Source organism: Zootoca vivipara, chromosome Z1, assembly GCF_965207765.1.
Source record: "Zootoca vivipara chromosome Z1, rZooViv2.hap1.1, whole genome shotgun sequence".
Classification (NCBI taxonomy): Eukaryota; Metazoa; Chordata; class Lepidosauria; order Squamata; family Lacertidae; genus Zootoca; species Zootoca vivipara.
In genome coordinates, this window is record NC_142583.1 from 75,434,184 (window position 1) to 75,461,836 (window position 27,653).

General features: G+C 54.2%; 3 protein-coding genes across 3 annotated transcripts; 2 read left to right on the forward strand and 1 right to left on the reverse strand.

The window, feature by feature from the left end:
* The first annotated feature begins 910 nt into the window (after positions 1-910).
* TLX2 (T cell leukemia homeobox 2) lies at positions 911-4,334 on the forward strand. The gene is made up of 3 exons (XM_088661174.1): positions 911-1,561; positions 3,198-3,435; positions 3,937-4,334. Exons 1-3 carry the CDS (start codon positions 1,171-1,173, stop codon positions 4,151-4,153), a joined length of 846 nt encoding a protein of 281 aa, XP_088517300.1. The 5' UTR covers positions 911-1,170; the 3' UTR covers positions 4,154-4,334.
* A 4,586-nt stretch (positions 4,335-8,920) lies between these two features.
* On the forward strand, positions 8,921-17,007 carry LOC118094302 (alpha-internexin-like). Its single transcript, XM_035134556.3, has 3 exons — positions 8,921-10,058; positions 11,620-11,744; positions 12,877-17,007. Exons 1-3 carry the CDS (start codon positions 9,039-9,041, stop codon positions 12,941-12,943), a joined length of 1,212 nt encoding a protein of 403 aa, XP_034990447.2. The 5' UTR covers positions 8,921-9,038; the 3' UTR covers positions 12,944-17,007.
* Positions 17,008-17,930: 923 nt separating this feature from the next.
* On the reverse strand, positions 17,931-27,028 carry LOC132592668 (interleukin-12 subunit beta-like). Its single transcript, XM_060279107.2, has 6 exons — positions 26,626-27,028; positions 24,983-25,237; positions 23,683-23,794; positions 22,439-22,626; positions 20,377-20,543; positions 17,931-18,068 (listed from the first exon to the last, which is right to left on the reverse strand). Exons 1-6 carry the CDS (start codon positions 26,828-26,830, stop codon positions 17,949-17,951), a joined length of 1,047 nt encoding a protein of 348 aa, XP_060135090.2. The 5' UTR covers positions 26,831-27,028; the 3' UTR covers positions 17,931-17,948.
* Positions 27,029-27,653: the final 625 nt, after the last annotated feature.

Here is a 27,653-nt window from a genome sequence, read left to right on the forward strand (position 1 = left end):
GCTTTCGGCCCCGGCTCCTGCCTGAGCTTACTCGGAGGCAACTCTGCTTGCTTTCATGGCTGGTCCGACGGCGAATCGCATCCGAATTGCCCCTCGGGCCTCTTTCTGAGTCTCAGCTTCGGGTGCTTTGCCGAGAAGTCCGTGCCTGGCCGCGGTTTCAGGCCTGCGGAGCGGATTGAAGCGCTTCATTTGGCAAGGCTACCCAAAGGTAGTGCGCCCTGGCGTGCTCTGGTCCATGGGGTCACGAAGAGTCGGACACGACTAAACGACTAGACAACAACCCAAAGGTCAAGGCACTCCCCCGACCGACGCCTGGAAAGGACAGCAGACCCGACGGGAGGACCCGGGGAACAAGGGCTGTCTCGAGGGGCGTGGAGAAAGGGTCCCGCTCCGAATCACACCAGGCGGACGGAGACCCCAGGAGAGACCCCCGAGGGTACCCCCGCTCTTCCCCCCCTCACCCCACCCCTCCCGCTGTCGGAGTCCGCCTGGAGTGGTCCGGATTCTGCAACCCAATGAAGTATTATCTTTTATTTTGTGTGTGCGGCGGCGGCGGCGGCGGGGGGGGGGGAACGACCGCGCATTTCTGGCCCCGGTGACCGAAGCGTCAGTTCCCTGGTGTGGCGGGGAAGCACCTTCCCCCACCCTCAGGATCCACCCAGACACCCCTCAGCTCGAAGGGCGGGAGGAGGAGGAGGAGAAGGAGGAAGTGCAGGGATTGGGCGGCTACTTTCTGATATCACCCCCACCCCCGCCCCCTCTGGATGTCCGCCTGTCAATCACTGCCAGAGACCGCCAATCAGAAGGTTGGAGGCAGCGATTTTGGCAGGCGGAGATGGAGACGGGGAGAAAAGTGGCCGTAGCCTCGTGGCCTCTGGCGCTCTCCGGGTATGTCCAGCCGCCGAGCAGAGGCGGCAGCGCGCCCAGCCTCTGGAGAGAGCGCCGCTGCTTCCGCGCCCGTCGGAGGGGCCTCTCGGCCACCCGGCCGCCCCTCATGGGGCCACCGCGGGGCGATGCACCTTCGCAGTGAGCTCTGCGAGGCCCGTCCGGGGCGCGCCGTCGGGGAAGGCTCCCTGGAAGAGGCAGCAAGAGCGGGGTGCCTCTGTGCGGACCCGGAGCAGGGCGCCGGCATGCGGCAGCTGAGCCGCGGCTGCTGCTGAGGAGGGCAGGATGGAGCCCTCGGGCCTGGAACTGCTGGAGAGGACCGTCCACACGCCGCCGCCCCCCCAAGAGCCCATCCGCTTCGGCATCGATCAGATCCTCGGTTGTTCGCAGCAGCAGCAGCAGCAACAAAGCGCTTGCGGAGCTGCCGTCGGGGTCCTCGGGGAGCCCGACCTGGCGTTCTACGGCGGCGGTTACGGAACAGAATACAACCCGGCCTGTTCGCTGGGTGCTTACGGCCTTCCCAGGGCAGCGGCTGGCGGCGGCGGCGGCGGCGTCATCCGAGTGCCCGCGCACAGGCCAGTGCCCTCCGCAGCGGCCCATCCCCAGCCGGGGGGAGCTAGCCTCACCTTTCCCTGGATGGAGAGCAACAGGCGCTTGACCAAGGACCGGATCGCAGGTGAGAACAGCCTCCCATGATGGCAGGGCCCTCGCGCAGACTTGAGGCACGAGGAGTAGGTCTACCAGAGGGAGCCCTGGGCTCCAGCGCGCGGAGTCTCCCCTATTCAGCTGTCCTCAGAAGCCTAGGACCCAACTCCCAAGGGTCGAGAGGTCTTCGCCCCCCCCAATAAAATATTTGAGGGGGCGCCCCCAAAGTTGGTGAACATTGCCATTCAAATGGTGTGCGTGCATCACGTCATGTGATCAGTCATGCAGGGCGGGGCTTACCTCCCCCCCCACACACATTTTATTCAAGTCGGCACCCCTGCCCAGAAGTGCCTGGATCTGAGCCAAGACTTCCTGGGGCTCATCCCCAAAAGGAAGGTACCGAACCCAGAGGGCTCCCCACATGCTGAGTCTCTCCTACGGCCTTCCCCAAACCGTTTTAATAACTGAATTCATCGGAAGGGGCAGGAGAATAGGAGCGCGATCTTCAGGTTTCCGCAATAACTTTCGCCAGGCAGGAAAGGAAGGCTACAGAGGGGCTTGTTGGGCAAGGCTGTCGGTGGGCTGCTTCCATAAATCTCCTTCTCGCTCTGCAATGCCTCTGCCTCCCCGCGCTCCGCACTGGGAGACCTCTTCACCTCGCAGTTGGCGGAGACTTTCATAGAATTATAGATTTAGAAGGGAATTCAAGGATCATCTAGGCCAGGCATAGGCAACCTTGGCTCTCCAGATGTTTTGGAACTACAACTCCCATGATCCCTAGCTAACAGGGGCAGTGCTCAGGGATCATGGGAGTTGTAGTTCCAAACCATCTGGAGAGCCAAGGTTGCCTGTGCCTGATCTAGGCCAACCGTGGTCTTGGCCCTTGTGGTCTCTTCCAACTCTATGATTCTATGAGTCTAACCTACTTCAAAACTGCATGCACACGAAAGCTCATACCAATGACAAACTAAGGTGCTACTGGAAGAATTTTTTTTGTTTCCCCTTCAACAGAGTTTCGCTTCCAGCTCCACCTCTTGCGACTTCCAACAGTTTTCTGTGAGTGGGGGGCAGGGGGAGGCGATGGGGAGCGGGAGGGGGAAGGTTTGGTTCCGGCTCGCCTTGCTGTGAAGATACAGCGGGAGCGAAAGCGGTTGCCCCCTCCCTGCTCTTCTGTCTTGCCAGGAAGAGGGACAGGAGAGGAGGGGCGGGCGTGGCCAGGGTCTGCCCACTCACCCGCGGGACTCCCTCCCACCTCGCCTCCTTCCTCAGGATTCGGGATGAGGTCGCCCCCAACTTGTGCTGCGCCCTTCTCTCCTGCCGCCGGCATTCCGAGCGGGTGGGGGCGACGGCAGCCTGGATCTCCAGAGTTCAGATTGAGACGGGGGGGGGGGTCCGTGCGGCTGCCCCCTGGAGGGATGGGGTCCCCAGAGGTGATACAAGCGTCTCCGACCTGGGAAATAGGCGAGAGGGCTTGGTGAGACTCTTCCCAGCTGAGCCGCAGGATCGTCAGGGTCTGAGTGGGGGATGCGATCTCTTCGGTCGGTGATCCCGGCCGGGAAGGGCGTCCCAGCCGGAGGGAGGCTTCTCCACCGCCGCCACGACCCGCTTCCCATTTTCTAATTCTATGGTTCTGTGACCAGTCTCGTGCTCTCTCGCTCTGCCCGCAGCCGCCCTGCCGCCTTTCTCGGTCGCCCGGCGCATAGGCCACCCCTACCAGAACCGCACGCCGCCCAAGCGCAAGAAGCCGCGCACCTCCTTCTCCCGGGCGCAGATCTGCGAGCTGGAGAAGCGCTTTCACAGGCAGAAGTACCTGGCATCCGCCGAGCGAGCCGCTTTGGCTAAAGCGCTCAAGATGACCGACGCCCAAGTCAAGACCTGGTTCCAGAACCGCCGCACCAAGTGGAGGTAGGTACGAGGGGAGGAGGAGAGGGCCGCTGCCGTTCTGACTATTGTAATGATGGTGGTGATTTTCATTTATCAGTAGCTTTTTACAGTAGCCTCCCCCCCCCCAAAGCCCATAAAAACCAGAAAAAAATGGGGAGGGTCCTCAGGAGAGCCGGAAGCCCTACCCTGTTTGCAAAATGGCCGTGATGATAATACCGGCCCACCTCTGAGGGTTGTTGTAAGGATGAGTGAGAAATGTAGGTGAGGCGCTCCAGACACTGCCGCTAGGAGTGTGGGAGGCGATGTATAGAGAGACCCAGGCAGGTGGGAGAGGATCTCAACTGGGAGATTGCCAGAGACACAACCCCTCGCCACCTGCCAGTGCTGTTTGTTCAGAAAAGGAGGCGCTGCCCTGCGGTGTTTGCCCAGAGGCCCTCCCCTCCTCCATTTGTTCTAGCCAGGGCGTCCCCTCGCTCGCCCCTCCTTGCCGCTAACGCCCACCCGCTTCCTCTCCCCTGTCAGGCGGCAGACGGCCGAGGAGCGCGAGGCGGAGCGCCAGCAGGCCAACCGGCTGATGCTACACCTCCAGCAAGAGGCCTTCCAGAAGAGCCTGGGGCAGCCGCTGCAGCAGGATCCGCTCTGCCTGCACAACTCCTCGCTCTTCGCCCTGCAGAACCTGCAGCCCTGGGCCGAGGAGCACAAGGTCACGTCCGTCTCCGGGGCGGCGGCTCTGGTGTGACCGGAGCGCCAGAGAGAAGGACCGCAAGCTCAGGGGCGTGGAAGGGCGCCACGGACTGACCGAAAAGCCTTTTCCTCACGCGGTGGAGCGCCGCTCGGTGCTGGGACCTCACCCCGGAGAGGCACCACCAGACAGCCGCCCCGTCCTCTGCCCCACTCCCCCCACCCCGCCGCTAATTTATAGTGACTGGTTCTTTCCACAATAAAGTGTCAAAGTCTCTCTCCGGGATCCAATCCAGCTATTCCTCGGCGGCGGAAAGGTTGTTGCAAGCGCATTGTGTTCCCCTCCCTGAATCACCGGCACTGAGCATTGGGCTTCATAGAATCACAGAATTGTAGAATTAGAAGGGACACCCAAGGGTCATTTAGTTCAACCCCCTGCAATGCAGGAATCGCAAATCTCTGGCAGGTGGCCATCCAACCTCAGCTTAAAAACCTCCAAGGAAGACTCCCACCTCTCCTGGGGAGTCTGTTCCACTGCTGAACAGCTCTTACTGGCAGAAAGTTCATCCCATTGTTTAGTCGGAATCTCCTTTATTGCCATCTGAATCGGTTGGTTCGGATCCTCCCTCCTGGAGCAGCAGAAAACAAGCTGGCTCTCTATTTCATCCCTTAGATATCTGAAGATGGCCATCCCACCCCATCCCCCCTCCCTCTGCTCTTTTCTAAGCTGCTTCTTCTTTGGCGATTACTGGTAGCCGAGTAAGATCCTGTTCCATTCGTATGAACGGCGTGTCCTTAAGTGACTGCGGAGGAGGCCAATTCAGCTCTTTTCTAGGCTAAACATACCCAACTCCCTCAACCTTTCCTCATCTGGCTTGGTTTCCAGACCCTTCGTCATCCTGGTCGCCCTCCATTGCACACCTTCCAGGTTCTCAACATCTCAACATCCTTCTGAAACCTGCAGAGAGGGCCCCCTAGCGGAGAACTCGCGCGCAGGCACACCCACCCAGAGTGGTCGTTGGAGGTCAAGCTGCGATGAATTGAGTCGGGCAAACTGGCCCCACGTAGGCCGCCCTCGCCACTTCGGTGAGGTTCTTGTCCTTGGCCCGACTCGTGGCTCTGGCTCAGACCAAGCCGAGCGCGGGATTGTGAGCAGGCGCAGCGGGACCTGTCCATGGTGCTGGAGGCCCCGCCAAGCCCGAGGGGAGAAGCCTCGCCTTCCTCCTCGCCGCAGAGGCAGAATAAGGGGCAGCGAGGGGCCGCAGGAGAAGAAGGCCCCAGAGGTAGGGCCCAAGGGGCCATGAATCTCAAACAGGCGCGGGTCCAACCCCTTGCCCCGTAGTTTCCCCCAAAGAGCAGTAGGGCGGGAGCTCATGGCATCCCGGTTTGTGGTGCAAACGAGGCTGGGAGATCTCTTGGTCAACTGAGGCATTTCAGCGACCCCCCCTTGTCTTCTCCTTATTGCCTACTAGCTGAAGAAGCGAAAGACACACGCTCCAACCCGCCGACTCACGGAAAAGCCGGAGGGACCGGTGGCTACCAGCCGCGATGCCGGCGAGAGGGGCTTCCCGTTGGCCGCTGCAAGAACAGGATGATGGAGCAGATCCAACTATAGGGCTCTTCCTCTTCATAATAATAATAATAATAATAATAATAATAATAATAATAATAATAATAGAATCATAGAGTTGGAAGAGACCACAAGGGCCAAGCAGGAAACACCACCACCATCATCAACAACAACAAGGTTGGGAGGGGAGAGGAAAAAGGGGGTGAACTTCGAGGGCAGGGCAAAGGGGGCAGCTGGGCTGGCAAGAAAGGGGGCAGCGGGCTTCTCTCTCTACTGGGGCATGGCTGCGTTGGACTTTAGCAGAGCAGCTGGCCTTCCCAGGGAGATAATCTCCCTTGAGGGGGCAGCAGCGGGGAGGGGGCAGAAGCAAAAGCCCCCGCCCCCACCCACCAAAACATTCACCCTGGAGGGGCAGAGAGGCTGAAAGATGAAGGCTGCCTAAGTATACTTGGGGGGGGGCACCATCAGCATCCCCACCCAACTTTGAGCACAGTAATACTCAAAGCAACTGAGTACTGCAGTTGCTGGATCAGGCCCATCTAGGCCAGCGCCTCTCCCCTAGTCAAACAGGTGACTCTTTCGGGAAACCTGCACAACCTCGATGTGGGGTGGATTTGAATGGGTAGGAGAGGGTATATTAACTGCCATTTACCCTTCCAGGCACCCACTGTGTGCGCTGAATTTCCAAATCCCATCCTTGGCAGCAGAATTAAAAGCATAAGGATTAGGCCGTGCTGTAGAACTTTGTTTTAAGCAAGTCCAGCTTTGAAGACATCTGGCTCTTCTTTTCTTGCCCTACTGAAAGAATCAGACAACAACCAGGGAAGTAAGTTTAAAACATGATTTACTTACTTTATAGTTACAGGTAGGTAACCGTGTTGGTCTGCTGTGGTTGAAACAAAATAAAAAAAATTCCTTCCAGTAGCACCTTAGAGACCAACTAAGTTTGTCATTGGTATGAGCTTTCATGTGCATGCACACTTCTTCAAATACATGCACATGAAAGCTCATACCAATGACAGACTTAGTTGGTCTCTAAGGTGCTACTGGAAGAAATTTTTTTATTTTGTTTTTACTTACTTTATAATCATGCATAGTTCACAGCAATAGCAGCAGTAAAAACCTTTGCAGGCAAGATACATTTGCAAGTACCGGTATCTCCAAGCATCTGCCTGATGCAAAGCAAGGACAAGTCTGCCAGCATGGCTGCTCACAGGAAGAGAGAGAGAGAGGAACAGGAAGTACTATATGCTCCTGGGGGAAATGACATCACACAGAGCCCTATCTACCAATTACGTTTTTTACGGTCTAAGTATTTGCCTATCACCAATACAGCTCTGTGGACTCAGGATCCCTTCCAACTTAAATTCTATTCTATCACTATGCCTTATGCACAACCTTACCCCAGTTACATACACACTTGCACGCTATGATCCATTCCACCTCCCTGCCCCCTGAGCAGACCCTCCTTCTCCACCTCCACTGTCCTCGGCTTAAGGTGAGGCACCACTACTGCCTCATGGTCTTATTTCCCCACCAGTGGTCCTTGCTGCCATGGGCGTAGGCGGGGGGGCAGAGGGGCAGCTGAGTCAAATAAATCAATCAAAATACTTAACTGAGGTTCCGTGCCCCCCAACAAAAATCCTGCCTACACCCATGCTTGATGCCCTTTCTCCACAGACAGAATCCAGATTCATGTTTGCACAGTGACATTATGTGGGATGTAACATCACGTAAACCAGGGGTCTGCAAACTTTTTCAGCAGGGGGCCGGTCCACTGTCCCTCAGACCTTGTGGGGGGCCGGACTATATTTTGGAAAAAAATATGAACAAATTCCTATGCCCCACAAATAACCCAGAGATGCATATTAAATAAAAGGACACATTCTACTCATGTAAAAACATGCTGATTCCCGGACCGTCCGTGGGCCAGATTTAGAAGGCGATTGGGCCGCATCTGGCCCCCGGGCCTTAGTTTGGGGACCCTGACGTAAACAGACAAATACAACACTTCCTGTTTGCCCAGAGTGGACTTGCAGGGGGATGTTACTCCAGCCAGGAGGACTTCCTGTCATACCTGGTCTGGAGCATCCTCCCCCTGCATGTGACCCGGTAGATGAGCGTGACCCTGGCAGACCCTATATAAGGACTGATCACGCCGCCATCTTCCCTTTTCCCCTTTTCCGCCTTATTCTTGATGCCTTTTGCTGTCTGCTGACTCTCAGCCAGCAACACAGGGGCTCACCCCTCACAGAGGATGAACCCACACTTTTCTCTGTAACTAAATAAAAAAATTCCTTCAGTAGCACCTTAAAGACCAACTAAGTTTTTATTTTGGTATGAGCTTTCGTGTGCATGCACACTTCTTCAGAGCGTGCATGCACACGAAAGCTCATACCAAAATAAAAACTTAGTTGGTCTTTAAGGTGCTACTGAAGGAATTTTTTTATTTTACTTCGACCCAGACCAACACGGCTACCTACCTGTAAATAGAATTTATATACCGCCCTATACCCAGAGGTCTCAGGGCAGTTACACTTTTATCATTGGACGTGGGTCAAGGATGATGGCGACAGTCCCCCCCCCCCCAGCGCGCCCAGTCCGGCACACCCAGCGCGTGGGCGGGGGTGGGGCTCCATGGCTGTCACGTCCCTCTTCACAGCCCGGCTTCCCAGTGAGGATTGCTACGGGCCTCAGCTACCGGCTTCGCCCTAAGGCGGGTCATTGCATTGTCCAGGTGATGAGGGGCCGGGTCAGTAGAACTGACCAGGGGGCGGAAGAGAGGGCGGCTGAAGTACTGTACGCTGGCAGGCTCCTTCTGCGGCTCGAGAGCGACACCTAAGGGCCCCTCGCATCCCACCTTGCATTGACTACCGCGGTTCCAGCGCCCTCTAGTGGCGGCCCTGTAGGAGCGCTTCGGCGATCTTCTTGGCTCCCCCTGCCCGCAGCCCCGTCTCAGGCGCCGAGAGAAGCCGCATAGATGTCACAGCGCTGCTTGGAAGAGAGGGAACCTCCACCTTCCTCACGCGCTTGATATTTCTCTGAGGGTGGCAGAAACACGTGCCCGTCCGCGGTCGCAGGTGTCCTATGTGAGGTGGGGGCTCCTAAAAGATTTCCGGCTCCCTCCCGCTCCCGTTTCCAGCGCCTTTGCTCCGAGAACCAGCGAATTCTCCTGCCCCTGCTGCAGCGCGCCCTGATTGGCTGCCCAGGCTGCCTCTGCCCCTATATAAAGGCGGCCCGTTCTGCCGCAGTTCGCAGTTGGCGCAGAGCCGGGCCGGGAGGGCTAGTGGGCAGCGCGAGCAGGGACACCGCGAGGCTCCAATCGCCGCGCTTGGAGGGCAGTCCCGCGTTCTCTGTCCCTCCGGGCGCCACGATGGACTCCGAGGGCTTTGGTTGGCGCAAGCCGTGGGAGGATTACCGCGGCGGTGGCGGTGGGACAGCGCGCTCCGTTCGGGTCAGCTTCTCCTCGCCGGTGCCGCGGCGCTCGGCTCGCCTCTCGGCCTCCGCTCTCGGCCCCTTGACTGACCCCCTGGAACGCCTGGACCTGGCGCAGGTGAGCAACCTGAACGCGGAGTTGCTGGGGCTGCGCGCCCAGGAGAAGGAGCAGCTGGTGGACCTCAACGACCGCTTCGCCAGCTACGTCGAGCGGGTGCGGGACCTGGAGCACCGGAACCGGGCGCTGCTGTTGGAGCTGGAGGCGCTGCGGCGGCAGCAGCGGGCTCCAGCGCGGCTGCCGCAGCTCTACCAACAAGAAGCGCGCGCCCTGAGGGCCCTGCTGGACGCCGAGGCCGGCGACAAGGCGCGCCTGGAGGCAGAGCGCGATCGCCTGCGCCTCACCTGCGGCCAGCTCCGCGAGCGCTGCGCTCAGGAGGCGCGCCGGCGCCTGGACGCCGAGGAGACGCTGAGCCGCGTGCGGGAAGAGGCCGCCCGGGCCGCGCTGGCCACCTGCGACGCTGACGGGGCGGCCAGCTCCCTGCGAGCCGAGCTGGCCTTCCTGCAAAAGCTCCTGGACGAGGAGCGGGCTGAGCTGGTGGCCCAAGCCGAGCTGGCCGCGGCCACCCGGGTGGCAGTGGAAGGAGCCCCGGAGGCGGCGGCAGCTCGGCCCGACCTCTCCGCCGCGCTGCGCGACATCCGCTCCCAGTACGAGAGCCTGGCGGCGAAGAACAGGCAGGCGGCGGAGGAGTGGTACCGCTCCAAGTTCGCCTCCGTGGCCGAGCTGGCCAGCCGCAACCAGGAGGCCGTGCGCAGCATCCGCCAGGAGACCGTCGAGTACCGGCGACTGCTGCAGACCCGCTCGGCGGAGATCGAGACCCTGCGCGGCGCCATCGACTCCCTCCACAAGCAGCTGGAGAGCCTGGAGGGCCAGCAGGGAGCCGAGGTGGCCCGCTGCCAGGTAAGGCCGGGAGGGTTAGGGGGCCGCCGCTCTCGGTCTCCAAGTACGCGGGTCTTGATGCGCCTCTCCCTCTGCGGCGGAGGCTCCAGCTGGCGCTCTTCCTGCTCTCGGCGCCTGCCCTGGGGTCCTTCCAAGGAAAGAGAAAGCGGCGACTTGCTCCCCATCTGGGAACCCTGCTCAAGGGGGGGGGGCTCCATATGTCTGACGCTTGGGATGCTGGGAGATGGAGTCCTAGCAGCATGTAGAGGGCGCCAACTCTGGAAGGGCCTCCCCTTCTGCTGCCTCCTCTGGATTCAGCCTCGCTGCCGCCAAAATCTCCAGCCAGCACAATTTTGTGGGGCATTTTATAGCTGTCGATGACACGGACATCTTTGAGGAAAGCCAAGATGGCTCCCCAATCCTCCTCCCAGCCCCCCATGTCATGTGTAGTGCCAGGAGTCCTTGGGATGCTCTTGTCTCCCAGGCAGCTTCTCTTCTCTGCCCCCCCCCCCACTCCTCCGACTCCTGTCCCTCTGTCTCCCTTGCCGCACATCAGATCCATGGATGGGGAGGGGGTTGCTTATGCCAGACTCCTGTTCAGTGTATGTGGAGGTTCTTATGCCCTTGCCCAGTTTCTGTTAGCATTCAGCTTTCTCTAGGGTCCTTCTCCTGCCTCCACTTGCCTCTTCTTCAGGGCAGGTCCTGCTCCTGCCCTTGAGCGACGGGAGGGCGTGGGGATGGCACTACCTCTGTGGACTGGCTTGTTCAGGGAGGGAAGGCAGAGGTGCCCTGGCAGGATGGCCCCGCAACCACTTACAGCTCCTCTATTATTAATAGGCAGATTGATTTAATGATGAAGGCCTGTCGGGTTAAACCTCCCATGTGTAGCAGATTAAGTGGCTATTAGGTTAGGAATTGGCTGGCTTTGAATGCCCCCCACCCCCACCCCTTTCCTGCAATGCTGTCTGGGCTTCTGTACCTTCATGGAGCTCTTCTGGCCAACATTTAAATTGCCTGGCATGAAGTGCCCAGCCAAGGTGAGAAATGAGAGGCTGGTTTGGCTGAGACTAAAACCTCCCACAGGATCTGGAGGAAAGAAAAGCGGCTGAGTGGGCAAAGAGGCAGAAATCAGAAGGTCAGGGCAAGTGGTTGTGTGTGGTGGTGGGGAGGTCAAGGGGAGAAATGAGGCTGGGAGGTCTCACACATATCCTGGGGGCAAGGGAATTAGATGACTCTTGGAGTCCCTTCCATCTCTACGATTCTGTGCTTACAGGAGTGCAAGAGGCAGGTGTCTCCTCTCCCCCACCCTTCCTACTTCAGCTACGCTCCATGCTTAAGCACAGTTCTTAGGACCTGCAGGGTGGTGGGCAGGAGGCGATCTCCCTGGAGAAGGCAATCTTGCAGGAATGGGGAAAGAGAAACGTCTGCTTCCTTCCAGCTGTAGTTCAGGGCTGTGTGTGAGAAAGAGGGAGAGGCGGGGACTTCTGTGCTTTCAGGGGTTAATGTTCAGGGGTGGGTCTCATCACTTCCAGCCTACAGTCTCCCCTTTTTTCCTTGTCCCCACCCTCACCCCCACCCCCAGGAGAGAGTGTCAGAACTGGAGCAGGAGATCTCGGAAGCCAAGAAAGAAATGGCTCGCTACATGCGTGAATACCAGGAGCTGCTGAACGTCAAGATGGCCCTGGACATAGAGATCGCTGCCTACAAGTAAGCGCTGCAGCAGCCCCATCCCCATTGGGCAGTTCCGTGCAGTGGCGGATGAAGAGGCGTGTGGCGCAGGGGGGGGAATGCACCGCCCCCAGCAGCGCCATCCCGGTTGGGTGCCATCGCGGCTGCCCCCCGCCAGTGCTGGGTGCCACACCCCCACAGGCAACATGCCACGCCTCCAGGACGCCCGCCACATCCCTGTGGGCAGCACGCCACGCCCCCGGGATGCACACCAGCCCCCCCTGCTCTCCCCCCCCCATGCTGGCTGCTCCTTGACTCCCTGGGTGTCCTTTGCCCACATGTGTATGGGTGGCTGTAAAATATGCTCTCTGTTATGGCAAAAAAGTGTCATGTATTCTACTCAATATTGATCCAGAGCAGAACTCCGACGTATAGTTAGCGGAGTAAAAACTTAAACATGTTGCAGGATTCCCAAAAAACAGACCAGAGGCAATGGATATTTCATCCAGCAGACCTTTACTGCTACTGGAGGCAAATGAGCACAATGGTCACAAATCGAATACATTCAGGATTGGCACTGTCCATAAGAAATTCAGTTGCAGCAAACTTAACTTAAACTTACCATAAGACTAAACCTTAACACTAAGCATACTATATACAGAACACCACACAGACAGAAAGAGAGACAGAAAGTGAAACCCAGGCTCCTTCTGGTCTTACTATTATGGTCAGCATGACCTTGACAGAAAAAGATAACAGGACCAGTTGAAGCCAGCTGTACTCAGCTTCTCTGAAGCAATAACCCAAACATCAGGAACCTTCTGCTTGTTTCTTTCACATAGAGAAGCTCCCAGAACCCTCTTGAATTAAGTAGAATAGGAAAGATATCTGCACAATCAGCTCAATACTTTCTGTACTAAGAAATGCAAAATGACAGAAAGGGCAGTCAAATTGTTCCAAGAAGGCTGATTCTGGTTCCCGTCTCCTTCCTTCTGTGGGCCAAAGTTTAAAACAGCCTCAAAGAGTGCACTTAAGAAGAGACTGGAGTCCATCTGGCCCTGAACCCCAAAATAAGCTCTGGCCTCCTCTGTATTATCTAGAATCCTTTGCATTCAAAACTTGTGTTCTGTGGCTGAGGTGTAGTAAACCATGCCCCCCTTTTCTTTTTCAGGAAACTGCTGGAAGGGGAGGAGATGTGGTTGACCTCTTCTTCCTCCTTGCCACCCCTGATGAAGTGACAGATGGTTCTGTCGGGAGCAAAGGAACCTCCTCCTCCTCGTCCCTGCCCCTTGAACCTCCCTGTTTCCCCATAAAGTTGCTTGCGCCCTCAGTGGGTGGGCTGGTGCCCAGCTGGCCTTGGAACTGGGTGTCCCCCATGGCTCTAGGGAGGGTGGAGGAGCCGGTTCCCCAGGCCAGCCTCACCCCCTGCTCATCCAGCTCTGCTCTTTTAGTCTGCCATGAGATGCCACTGTGTGTGCGCGCGCGCGTGTGTGACCCTCCTGGTTCCAGTGGCAGCCCCTTCCCCTGCATTGAAAGACCTGCATTGGCTCCCAGTACATTTCCGAGCACAAGTCAAAGTGTTGGTGTTGACCTTTAAAGCCCTAAACAGCCTCGGCCCAGTATACCTGAAGGAGCATCTCCTCGCCCATCGTTCTGCCCGGACACTGAGGTCCAGCTCCAAAGACCTCCTGGCGGTTCCCTCACTGCGAGAAGCAAAGCTACAGGGAACCAGGCAGAGGGCCTTCTCGGTGGTGGCACCCACCCTGTGGAACGCCCTCCCATCAGATGTCAAAGAGATAATTAACTACCTGACATTTAGAAGACATCTGAAGGCAGCCCTCTTTAGGGAAGTTTTTAATGTGTGTCATTTTAATGTATTTTAAATTTTTGTTGGAAGCCGCCCAGAGTGGCTGGGAAAACCCAGCCAGGTGAGCGGGGTACAAATAATAAATTATTATTATTATTATTATTGTTATTATTATTATATAGTGAGACTGCCCCCCTGCTTCTTAACCCCCTCACTGCCCTCATCTTTGGAGGAAAATAAGCAGCCTTGCAACCTGAAATTGGGTGCATGGCGGAGGGGTTTTTATTTTTTGTACTACTTAATTAATGTGTTTTCAGCAAGGTCTGGGCTAATTGGGACGCATAGTGGGGGGCGGCTGTGCCAGGGTGGTGGCTGCCTCCTTGCATTAGCTGGGCAAAGGGGTCTCTGGAAGGGGAAGGGGCTGCACTGCTTCTCCCACTTTGAGGGCTGCATGGCTCCCTTCCTCCCCCCCCACAGTGCCTGTGGGTGGAGTCAATGTGGACGCCTGCGGAGGGGAAGCTGATGCTGTCCCCAGGGGGACTGTGGAACAGGGTGCAGAATTGGGACTGGGGGAGCCTAGCAGGGCTTCCAGGGAAAGAAGGGCATTTAATTATTTGGAATATTTCATATGTGAAATATAGAGTTGAGGGTGGAGTAGTGCCCCCCCCCTGTTAGCCAAGGCCTCAATCCAGGCCAGCTCTTTGGTCCGAAAGGCTCTCAGAACTGCTCATAAATCAGTAAACAAAACAAACAAAAAACCCCAAGACAGTCTCTCCCTGTCCTCAGGTTTATAATATAAAAGACAACACAAAAGGAAGAGGGGAAGAGGAGGGGAGAGGACAGAAACACAAAGTTTTCATTTTGCAGAATGTGTAAAATGCAGGGGTCGGCAAGGTTTACCTTGCCTGGGCCGGCTCACTCCAGCGGAGATCCCTCCGTGGGCGGGATCGTGTGCACATGAGCACCCGTGCCCACGATATCCTGCGCCTGTGCAGACGCGATTTCTGGCACCTGTGCAGACGCGATTTTCAGCGAGTTGCTGCGCTGCACCAGGGGACTCACCAAGTGGGGGGCTTGGTTTGGGGGCGGCTCATGGTCCAGTTAAGATTGTTCTTAAGAGGGAACCCCCACCTTTAAAAAGTGTTTTTAATGCTGCGTATTCAGCAGAATCATGCCCTTCCTCAGACTGGGAGCCAAAGTTTTGAGAAAAGGGAGTTTTCAACACTTGCTGTTCTTTGTTGGAACAGCTTTGTTGGAAGCAGCTGCTCCTACCCCTGAATATGTGCATGGTGCAGATATAGGGCGGTACGGTATATAAATTCAATAAATAATACCGTATAGTGGTACCTCGGTTTATGAACACAATTGGTTCCGGAAGTCTGTTCATTAACTGAAGCGTTCATAAACTGAAGCGAACTTTCCCATTGAAAGTAATGGAAAGTGGATTAATCCATTCCAGATGGGTCCGCGGAGTACTCAACCTGAAGCGTACTTAACCCGAAGCATGGGTGTAATTGGTTCCGGAAGTCTGTTCATAAACTGAAGTGAACTTTCCCATTGAAAGTAATGGAAAGTGAATTAATCCGTTCCAGATGGGTCCGCGGCGTTTGTAAACCGAAAATTCGTAAACCGAGGTGTTCATAAACCGAGGTTCCACTGTAATAATATCCTGGGGTTTCCCTTCCTCTCCCCTCTCCCAAACTTGGAATGAACAATACCCCCTCTGCCCAGTTCTCCTTCAAGATCAACGGGGGTGGGGTGACCCCATTACCCCCTCCCCTGCTCAAGCACTGTGCCCTGGGAAACCAGAGCCTCAAATATACACACGCACCCTGGCCCCCTCCGGATACTGGGGGGTGAAACTGCACGCAATGACCCCCCACAGCCCCCTCCCAGGCAATGCAGCCGGGGCTGAGGGAGAGAGGCTGCCTGCTCCCCAGACCGCCCTGTTTGGGGCTGTGTCCTTAGAAGCACCCCAATAAGGGGGGGTGCTCTGCTCTGGGAAGGCTGCAGCCCCCACCCTTGGGAAGAGAAGCTGCCCTCTATTCCCACAATGCCCCCCTCCTGCCAGCAGACCAGTGAGGCTGCAGCCTCCTAACGCAAGGGGGGGGGTTGCTGATTGGGGATCCTGCAAGGTCCCTTCCCCCCTTCCTCTGCTGACCCAAGCAGGGTCTTTTATTCTCTCCTCTGCCCCCCGGCTGACCTTCCACAGGGCAGCCCCGGTCCCTGCACAGGCAGCTTGCAAACCTGGATACAGTGTTCCTATCTCACCTCACCCCTTTCCTCAATAACGTGTGCTGGGGGCAGGATTTGCCCCTGCCTCTTCCATCCCCATCCCCTGCTGTAAAAGAACATCCTCCTACTCCTTAGGGGCTGCTTCCGGCTAAAGACCCTCTTTTCTTAGGGACTCCCTTCTCCAAAGCACTTTCTGCACACTTTGGGCTTTTGTTGCCACCCTTGTGGGCTCCCTCATCTGGTCAGCCAGATGCTGGACTGGATGGGTCATGGGCCTCCTTAGGAAAATGGGCTGGCCTCTAAGAATTGCTGGCGAGATCCAAGCAAAGGATCAGGTGTATGGGAAAGGGGGTTGTTTAATCCTAAAGATTCCACCTAAACATTAGGAAGAACTTCCTGACAGTAAGAGCTGTTCGGCAGTGGAATTTGCTACCAAGGAGTGTGGTGGAGTCTCCTTCTTTGGAGATCTTTAAGCAGAGGCTTGACAGGCATATGTCAAGAATGCTTTGATGGTGTTTCCTGCTTGGCAGGGGGTTGGACTGGATGGCCCTTGTGGTCTCTTCCAACTCTATGATTATTGTTGTTGTTATCAATATCAATATTAAGTTACAGGTTGGTCTGCCGTAGTCAAAACAAAACAAAACAATTCCTTCCAGTAGCACCTTAGAGACCAACTAAGTTTGTCATTGGTATTGGCTTTCATGCTACTGGAAGGAATTTTTTTTATTTTGTTATACAATTTTTCTGTTGGTCCAGGAAGGGAGAGAGCAAGCAAAGGGAAAGGCGCTCGCAGCTCAGCCCAGCGCAGCACAGCACAGTCCCTGTCCCCCCCAGTAGGAAGCCAGGAGTAGCGAAGAATGGAGTGGCTTATATTCATTTTTTCCCCTTCCTTTTTTCCCTTTTCCCTCCTCCAATTTTAAAGGTGCGGCTTACATTCGGGCCAATACGGTAATATAAAAACACAAAATACATTCTAAAAACAAAAATGAGCAACCCAATAACCCTTCAACACCTTTTAAAAGGGAATAATTAGGTGGAGGAGGGAATTTTCAGAGGTGGGCTGTGAGAGGCAGGTGGGGCTCTTTTTGCTCAAGGGAGGGGGAAGTGAAGCTAAATACAAAGGGCAAGGAATGAAGCCCCCCCACACACACACATGCACACACATACAGGCAGAATCAGGCCTGCAGTCTCCTTTGCTTCACCAGCTGCTCCCATTTTATGTCTGTGACAGAATCGGATCAATAAATATTTGTGAAATTATGTGTGGCTGAGGCTCTTGAACCCGAGGTTTGAGGGGGTGTGTGAAAGAGTGGGTGCGTCATCGGCTCATCTAACCCAGTGTTGCCTACTCTGGCAGGCAGCAGCTTTCCAGGGTTTCATAGAATCCCTGGAAATCCCAGTCACCTAGTCCAGTTCCCTGGAACCTGTACAAGTCTAGGACTCTGTTTCATCGGAGGTTTTTAAGCAGAGTTTGGGTGACCATCTGCCAGAGATTCTCTAGCTGTGATTCCTGGATTTCAGGGCAGATGTCCCTTGGAATGCCTTCTAACTATGATTCTTGGGCACTTGGTCTCCCCAGTTCTCTGGAGGAACTTGCCCAGTGTCTGTGTTATGGACAAAATTGAATCTTCAGGGTGCCTCCTGGCTCTTTATACAGTGCAGGGCCAGCTCTAGGTAGACTCCCGGTGGCGCCGGGCCGGTAGGCGGGGTGCTGCGTGGCGAAGCCTCGCGGAAACCACGCTGCGCCCTGCGAGGGCGGGGGCGCCGGAGCAATCTCCGCCCCTCAACGCCAGGGCGCCCGACCTGCTCGAGACTGCCCTGATACAGTCCTTGAAACTTTATTACCTCCCCTTTGTCAGGAGGCTCCAGAGGGCGCTGCAGCGAGTTCTCTTCCACCAGCCCCCGCAGGCAGTTAAGAAGACACGCTTCCAAAATGGTTAAGGTTTTACCTTTTATTGCTGTAAACAGTTTTCGTATTTTTCTTTACTGCACAGCAGTAGAGAAACATTTGTATGAATAAATAAATGAATGGATTTAAGATTTAAGAATTAAAAACAGTTGAAACAGATTGCAACCCCAGGAACAGGCTCCTGAAAACACACCTCTCCTTGGAGAACTGGAGGCTTGCAAGGCAGATTCTGTGGAGAGGCCTCAGGCTGGGTACCCCAAGAGAGGCTGCAGCTGCGTCCTGCCAGGCGTCCTCATCGGACGGTGACCCAGGGCGACCACAGGCTCCACGTTGAGTTGGTGAACGGATCCTGGCAGCGAATCTGCACACGATGCACAGCCTCCGCATCTTCGATGGTTTCCTCCAGCTTGTCCTGTAAGGAGGGCAAACCAGGTGTGACTGGGCTGGAAGAGGGGCAGAGCCAGGGCCTGCTGGGGGGAGGAGGAGGCTCTCTGATTGATGGGGGGGTCCCACAGAGGGGTCCCAGCTTCTCCCGTTGGTCATGGCCAGAGTCCGTGGTGCTCACAGGCCCACCTACTGAGCCAACCTATTTGCAAGAGGCTCTTAGGCAGGATAAGTCCAGAGAATGTGGGTGGGGAAATTGCAGCCTTTCAGCTGTTGCTGGACTCCAACTTCCATCGTTCTTGACCATTGCTGGACGCTGGGAGATGGAGTCCAGCAGCATATGGAAGCTGCCACATTGACTACTTCTGCCTTAGCTCCTCCCTGCACAAAGGCAGTATACCTTCCAAGATCAGAAGAAGGGGAGTCGGCTGAGGCTACTGTGCCCTCACTTGTGGGCAACTGGTTAGAAGATGTTGGGATTAGACTATTGGGCTGGAGAAGCCCTTGACTTGGCCTGGCCCAGTTTGGCAGTGGACGGGGGAGTCCCGATGATGGAAGGGGACGGCCTTTTGTGGTCAGGAGATCTCACCCATTCTCAGCTCCTTTGAACACGTGGGAAAGTGGCTGAGTATGTTATCGTTGTAGGTTTTGAGCGCCAGATGTTGTGGGTGCAAGTCCCCCATAATTCTTGGATTCAACAAGAGTTGGATTTAATCGAGATGGACATCACTGGAAGAACAAAGGCTGGTGGTGGCCTGTCATTAGCCCATCAGTGAAAGCAATCAACAAGGTAAAAGTTGTGGGATGGAACACTGGGGCAGACAAGTCACAACAGTTCCTAGAGTGTCCACTAACAGGAACGTACCTGGAGGGACACCTGATTAAGTTCCTGTTCCTAAAGACATGCAAATGAGATGGACTAGCTGGGACAAAGCCTCTAGCCAGCAGCCATTCTCTCTCTTAGCCTTCTATCCTTCGATGGGAACACATCTCCAGAGAATCTCCAGTTAGAATGGTTCTCACTCTTGGCCTGCAGCCAAGAGTGAGACCAAATGGAGCCTTACTTTACTAAGTAGTCTCCTCATGTATATATTTGTAACTTTTCTAAGCAAGCCTGCTTTTCTGAGATTATGCTGTTAACTCAGGATGAAACTGTAAGTAAACTCTATCTTATTTTATAAACACTGTGTTGTGTATTTCTTTTAAGAGGGACAAAGGGGACTTTGCCAGGAAGTGTAATATTGAAGTATAAAGCATAATATTGGTATAGAGGTTCTAGCGAACCTAACGCTCATGCTTTGCTGCGCACAAAAGGGGAATGTCACTCTGCTGATATTGGAAGCTTGCTAACACAAGCTTGGATAGGATCTATCTAATAATATATCCTAATCCACATCCCTAACATTCCCACAAAAGACACATCTGGATTTTGGAGATGGAACTTTCCAGGGTTCTAGTGAGCAATGAGAGAAGTGAACAGGAAAAAAGTGTCCCTTTTGCAAGTTGGAGGAGGAAGTCTGCTATGCTGCAGAGAGGGTCAGACATGATGTCTGGGGTCTCTTGGAATCTGAAACTGCAGCAGTGGATGGAACAGGATCATCTCGGGAGGTGAATGCTCTGAACTCTCCCCACCTAGACCCAGCCTGTATATCTGTTTAGATGAACCCTATATCATAAAGACACCACAGACTCTACTGTGCCATATTTTCCAAAGGAAGCACAGACCCCGGGTAAGTGCCTGGAACTTCATACTGCTATGTAACATTATGAAGAAGCAGAGAAGATAGGAAGATCATCTGCTGGATCAGGCCAGTGGCCCATCTAGTCCAGCATCCTGTTCTCACAATGGCCAGCCAGGTGCCTGTCGGAAACCTGCAAGCAGGATTTGAGCACAAGAGGTTCCCAGCAACTGGGATTCAGAAGCATTTACCGCCTCTGGATGTGGAGAGCAAAGCTTAGCCACCATGCCTAGTAGCCCTCCATAGCCCTTTCCTCCTTACATTTGTTCAATCCTCTTTCACAGCCATCCAAGTTGGAGGCCATCATTGGCTCACAGACTCAGATTCTTTCCTGAATCTCCCTCCATTCAGGTTCATTGCATGTCCATAACTTCTAGTATTATGAGAGAAGGGGGAACAAGCTGTATCCATTTTCTCAAGGCCACTGTGAATAATTTTAAAAACTTGTATCATGTTGTCTCTTACTTGCCTTTTCTCTCAACTAAAAGGTCCCAAACTTTGCAACCTTCCTTCATAGGGGAGTAGCTCCATCTCCTTGACCAACTTGGTGAGGGAAGAAATAGACATACTGGTACTGAAAATCAGTTGGTTACTTACGCTGCTGACTCCCTTCTGGGTGCCATCATAATGTTCCAGTTTCAGGTGGTAGCGCAGGGGGAAGTAAGCCGAGGAGCAGGGCCAAGAGGCCGGGGGGCCCCAACTGAGCTTCAGCTTTGCCCCCAATTCCTTGTGGATGGCCAGCTTCTCTGGTGGGTCTGGCTTCACTGCAAGGGGAGGAATGACAAGAGCCGTCAGGCTTCACCCAGGGCCCCCTCCCTCCCTCCCACAATAGGGAAATGGTGAGGAGGGCCCCTCTCTGACCAGCGATTCTGCTACTGCCTTTCACTACTGAGAGGCCCAGATCATCTAAATCAGAGGCTCCCAAATATTCAGGCTGCTGCCCCTTTGGTGCCATAAACTCACCCCCAGCACCACCCAACCTATGAAAAGCATTTCTCAAAATAGTGGTTTGTACAACCCACTGAGGAAGATAACACAATTAAATTCAAAACTGGCAACAATTGCTCCACCGCCCCCAGTTTTTATTGTGTATTTTGTGTTTTAATCTTGTATTTTCATGCTGTGAATTGCCTTGAGAATTTTGGACAAAGGGGAGTATATGAAGTTAATAAATAAAAATTTAGTTTGATTAATTCAACAGTATTACAGGAATTTGATCCAGTGTAATACCAGTTTTTCAAAGTTGGAGAGCCATTTATACCTCCAGTGCCCCATGCCCCCCCTTACTACTTAGAATCCCTCTAGATCAGGGGTGGCCAACTCCCAAGAGACTGTGATCTACTCACAGAGTTAAAAACTGGCAGTGATCTACCCCCTTTTTGGGGTTCCGGTCAAAGTTGTTGAGTTTTTCTGGTAGGATGTAAATGTTGAGCTTTTTTTAGGGGAGTCACAGTTTTTTCTTCGGGGGAGCCAATGATATACCAGTGATCTACCGCAGACATCCAGTGATCTACCGGTAGATCATGATCTACCTGTTGGACATGTCTGCTCTCGATAAATCCCACCACCCCCAGGGGGCGCTACCACCCACTTTGGGAACCATCAGCAGATGATCTTTTGGTTGAGGCATTCTCAACCAGTGAGGGGCTTGTCAGTTAACTTCCCCCCCCCAAAAAAAGCAGAATTTGATATGTTAGAGCAGGGGTCAGCAAACTTTTTCAGCAGGGGGCCGGTCCACTATCCCTCAGACCTTGTGGGGGGCCGGACTATATTTTGAAGAAAAAAATATGAACGAATTCCTATGCCCCACAAATAACCCAGAGATGCATTTTAAATAAAAGGACACATTCTTCTCATGTAAAAACATGCTATAATAATAATAATAATAATAATAATAATAATAATAATAATAATTTATTATTTATACCCCGCCCATCTGGCTGGTTTTCCCCAGCCACTCTGGGCGGCTTCCAACAGAAAAATAAAACACAATAATCTATTAAACATTAAAATGCTAATTCTCGGACCGTCTGTGGGCCGGGTTTGGAAGGCGATAGGGCCGGATCCGCCCCCGGGCCTTAGTTTGCCTACCCATGTGAGGAAGCAGAGCTCTTTGCAAGACCACTGCGCCCCCTGCAGGGGAGAAGCAAGATAAGCTGTGCAGAAAATCAGCAGAAAGCCATCAAGAGAAATCCCTGACAGCGGAACTACAGGGACTGACGTCATCACCTGCTTTTCAGACTTGAAAGCAACCTTTCCGCCTCCCAAGCTGCTGTCCCCCGCCACCAGAGATGTTTTAACCCCCCATCAGCACCAGCCAACAAGAGCCACCCTGGCTGCAAGGGTTGGTGGGAGTTGTAGTCCAATGTGTGGTGGGGGGAGAGACCGGGCTGAAGCCTCAGGAGGGAGGAAATGTCCCTGCCCATAGAGCCATTCCATATAGGCAGTCCCAACTGCAGCTGCCCCAGTTTCTTAGCAGCTCCACTCTAAGCAGTGCCGGGGTCAGACTAGATGGCCCTTGGGAGGCCCTTCCCACGCTGTGATTCTGCCCTAGTTCTGCGGGTATCATTCAAAGGCAGATGCTGGGCTTCTCCTTATGCCTCCTTTGGACTCTCGAGCGGGGTGGGGTGGAGGGCCGGGGGTCTGGCATCATCCCTACCGATGTCCTGGATGTTGACGTCCCTCCGGAGAGCCTCATAGCTGCCGTCGTCGCCCAGCCCCTCCAGCTCCAGCTCTAGCTCTGTCTTCTCCCCGAAAGGGCAGGGGGAGCAGTCCTCCAGCTGGAGGCGGACCTCGCCCGGAGAGGCAGAAACTTCTCTTGCGGGGCAGCAGCCAGAGTCCGGTCCTCTGCGGAGAGAAGGGGATTCCCTAAATGGCCTCGGTCCAGTATACCTGAAGGAGCGTCTCCACCTCCATCGTTCTGCCTGGACACTGAGGTCCAGCACCGAGGGCCTTTTGGCGGTTCCCTCGTTGCGAGATGCCAAGTTGCAGGGAACTAGGCAGAGGGCCTTCTCGGTGGTGGCGCCTGCCCTGTGGAACGCCCTCCCAACAGATGTCAAAGAGGAAAACAACTACCAGACTTTTAGAAGACATCTGAAGGCAGCCCTGTTCAGGGAGGCTTTTAATGTTTAATAGATTATTGTGTTTAATAGATTATTGTGTTGGAAGCCGCCCAGAGTGGCTGGGGAAACCCAGCCAGATGGGCGGGGTATAAATAATAAATTATTATTATATTATATACTGGACCCAGGTGGCGCTGTGGGTTAAATCACAGAGTCTAGGGCTTGCTGATCAGAAGGTCGGCGGTTCGAATCCCTGCAACGGGGTGAGCTCCCGTTGCTCAGTCCCAGCTCCTGCCCACCTAGCAGTTCGAAAGCACGTCAAAGTGCAAGTAGATAAATAGGAACTGCTACAGCGGGAAGGTAAACGGCGTTTCCGTGCGCTGCTCTGGTTCACCAGAAGCAGCTTTGTCATGCTGGCCACATGACCCGGAAGCTGTTTGCGGACAAACGCCAGCTCCCTCGGCCTATAGAGCGAGATGAGCGCCGCAACCCCAGAGTCGGACACGACTGGACCTGATGGTCAGGGGGCCCTTTACCTTTATTATTATATTATTATTATTCCTGCATGGGGCAAGGAGAGCCTTGGGAGGGGGCCGTTCCAATCCTATGATTATAAGGGGGGGTCCTAAATCGAGAAGCCCTGGGGCTCAAAGCTGCCAGCTGGCGGCCGCGAGGGGGCGTGTGTCTGCTCTGCCCCCACCCAGAAGCCCCCTCCTCGCTCTCCTCCCCATCTCCCCTGATGCCTCAGATGTTCCAGGCCCTTCAAAGAGGTCCTGCCTCAAAGCGAGCCCCCCCCCCCGGTTGGACAGAGGAGGGAGGGGAGGCTCCCTTAGGTACTCACTTGCGGCGCAGTCGGGCCCGGAAAGCGGCTGGGTGCTGAGTCTTCCACCAGCAGCTGAAGGTGCCGCTGTACGACGGCGCCTCGCAGGTCACCTCAGCTTCTGCCTTTCCAGCTGCAGGGAGCGGGCAGAGTGGTTAAAAGGGACGCTGGCGGCTGCCCTGCCCTTCCCTTCCCACCGCTGGAGCCAAATGATCTGTCAGGCCACCCTGTCGGGGATCCCTGAGCTGTGATTTCCGCATTGCAGGGGGTTTAGCTGGATGACCTTTGGGGTTCCCTTCCAGCGCTACAGTTCTACCAGTCTGTGATTTTTTGGCATTGCAGGGGGTTGGACTAGATGACCCTCTGAGTCCCGTCCAACGCTACAGTTCCTTGTTTCTGTCACAAGACAATCGGGGTTCGTCGCGCATGATCGCTAAGATCCTTTTCCGCGTAAGAAAAAGGACCGTATCCATTTGCGCAACAGCGCCCCCTGCAGGAGCGCCCGCTTGTGTTCTTTTGATGGTGAGAGAGATTGGGGTTGGCCAAGGGTGTGGTTGTTCATTTGTGATTGGCTATGATGGTCTTTGGGGTGGGTGGGGTATTTTGGGGTCAGCTCTGACCACTTCTTTAGCCAGGAACTCCTAGAATTAGATGGAGTGCTGATGGGTCGCCAATCTGCAAACTGGTTGGACCAGTCAAAGAAGGCCAGTTCTGTCAACATGAAGGTGCTTTGTTTACGAATGCGGGGAGGTTTGCATCAATGGGCTCAGGGGCCAAGAGTATTTACCATATGCAAAGGAATGGATAGAATGTATCAGACAGGCCAGGAAGAGCCATTCACAAAGTATCTTCATTGACAAGCTGAAAAGCAAACTGGAAAACAGGATCTTGGCGCCTGCTCAGGGCTTGCTGGACAACCCTTTTCTATTACCTTAACGTTACGTTTTGAGGTGGTCTTTATGTCAAGGGGGCAGATAATTTCTCGGATTGTTTAAATTGTTGTCGACGTGTGTTGGGAGCTCCTCACCTCCTTGCAAGGGTGAGAGGGGAGACTTTGCTACAACAGGTGCAATAAAGATTCCTTGCTTCCTCTCACCTGGTTGTAGCCTCTGTTTAAATCTCTGAGCGATAGCGGCCCTCAGGGATTCCAAGTCCCTTGGCTGGAGTTAGGCTATCCAAGCCAAGTCCATTTCTTATGACAATTCTATGATCCGAAATGCCCAAAGGCCGGTCTCTACTCGCCCGCCCCAGCCGTAATGTCGGAGCCCAACGGAGGCCGCTGGACTTAATCGCGGGCTCCACGAGGGGTCCCCCTCCTCACCTTTTCGGAGGAAGAGCGGGAAGTCCGGGTCGCGTACGGCCAGGAAGGTTCTGCGCAGCACCTGTCCTGCAGCTCCCCGGCAGGTGTAGTTGCGGGCGGAGGCGAGGTCTAGCGGGCCGAGGCGCAGAAGGTGACCCCAGGGCGGCAGCTCTTCCATCTCCACCAGGGCTCCGTCCTCCACTTCCCAGCTCACCCGCTGCCCTGTCGGAGCGTCGCACGTCAGGTTCACCTTCTGGTTGATGTCCCCAACCTGCACTGGGGAGGGGAAGAGAGGGAGAATTGGGGGGAAAGCTGTGGCCAGGGCACTGTGGTCTTTTAATGGTTGGGAAGCAGCCCAGAGTGGCTGGGACAATCCAAGCAGATGGGTGACATACACATAAATTATTATTATTATTATTATTATTATTAGGCAGCTCCTGCCCAACCTATTTATTTATTTATTTCATAAAATTTATGCACCGCCTGACTGTAAAAAAAAAAAAATCAACTGTTTGGGTAGGCTTGTCTAGACAAGAATGTTTTTAAAAAGGCGCGGAAATGAAAATAAAGCAAAGGTGCCTGCTTAATGTCAATAGGCAGGGAGTTCCAAAGTGTAGATGCTGCCACACCAAATGATTGCATTCTTAGGAATGGGGGTATTACATATGTAGCATCTGCAGCAGGGCCAGTTCTGCTAATTGAAGCAGTGGAGTGGCCACCTGTGGGGTCAGGTGATCTCACAGGTAAACTGGTCCCAAGTTTTTAAGGGCTTTATATATGAACGGTAATACCTTGAACTTGGCCCAAACCTGTTTAAAGGTAAAGGGGACCCCTGACTGTTAAGTCCAGTCGCAGACGGCTCTGGGGTTGCGGTGCTCATCTCGCTTTACTGGCCAAGGGAGCCAGCGTTTGTCCGTAGACAGTTTTTCCGGGTCATGTGGCCAGCATGACTAAACCGCTTCTGCCGAACCTGAGCAGTGCACGGAAACGCCGTTTACCTTCCCGCCGGAGCAGTACCTATTTATCTACTTGCACTTTGAGGTGCTTTTGAACTGCTAGGTTGGCAGGAGCAGGGACCGAACAATGGGAGCTCACCCTATCGTGGGGATTCAAACCGCCGACCTTCTGATCGGTAAGCCCTAGACTCAGTAGTTTAGACCACAGCGCCACCCGCGTCCCTCAAACCTGTTTAGGGAAGTTTTAATGTTTGGTTCTATTTTTTAATATCCTGTTGGGAGTTGCCCAGAGTGGCTGAGGAAACCCAGTCAGACGGGCAGGTATTAAATTATTATTATTATTATTATTATTATTATTATTAAACCAGTGTAGACCTCTGAGTACAGAAGTTAGATGATGACAAGGCCACACTCTTGTTAGCAATCGTGCTGCAGCATTCTGCACTAACTGCAGGTTCCAGTTCAAGTATGAGGGAAGTCCCACTGAGCAATTACAGGCTCCCCCCCCACAAATTCCTATGATGGGGGGCATGCACAGGAGCTACACAGCACATCTGGCTGCAGCCTGCTTTTCTCTCCCTCCTTCTGAGCATCTGTGTGCACAGATTCATGCAGAGACACACACAGCCCTTTGTGGAGCACATTCCATCCTCCCCCCTTCCCTTCTGGGCCCACGGAGATGGGGGGGGTTGCCTCTGGGGCACTTACAGTTGGCGGGAAAAGCCACGGAGGCTTCTGCGATGAGCGCCGTGCCCAGGAGGGCCAGCAATGTCATGGCCATCATCTTCAAGCCTTGTGAGGAGAGACTGCGCTGGAGGATCCTGCCCAGGAAGGAAGACAAGCGGCTCACCAAAAAGGGAAAACCCAAATCTCTCCATAGAATCATAGAGTTGGAAGAGACCACAAGGGCCATCCAGTCCAACCCCCTGCCAAGCAGGAAACACCATCAAAGCATTCCTAACAGATGGCTGTCAAGTCGTGTTGTTGTTTTGTTGTGTCCCCAACTCTTCCTTCGTGACCCCATGGAGAAATATCAACAACCTCAGATATGCAGATGACACAACCTTGATGGCAGAAAGCGAGGAGGAATTAAAGAACCTTTTAATGAGGGTGAAAGAGGAGAGCGCAAAATATGGTCTGAAGCTCAACATCAAAAAAACCAAGATCATGGCCACTGGTCCCATCACCTCCTGGCAAATAGAAGGGGAAGAAATGGAGGCAGTGAGAGATTTTACTTTCTTGGGCTCCTTGATCACTGCAGATGGTGACAGCAGTCACGAAATTAAAAGACGCCTGCTTCTTGGGAGAAAAGCAATGACAAACCTAGACAGCATCTTCAAAAGCAGAGACATCACCTTGCCGACAAAGGTCCGTATAGTTAAAGCTATGGTTTTCCCAGTAGTGATGTAAGGAAGTGAGAGCTGGACCATAAAGAAGGCTGATCGCCGAAGAATTGATGCTTTTGAATTATGGTGCTGGAGGAGACTCTTGAGAGTCCCATGGACTGCAAGAAGATCAAACCTATCCATTCTGAAGGAAATCAGCCCTGAGTGCTCCCTGGAAGGACAGATCGTGAAGCTGAGGCTCCAATACTTTGGCCACCTCATGAGAAGAGAAGAATCCTTGGAAAAGACCCTGATGTTGGGAAGGATTGAGGGCACTAGGAGAAGGGGACGACAGAGGACGAGATGGTTGGACAGTGTTCTCGAAGCTACGAACATGAGTCTGACCAAACT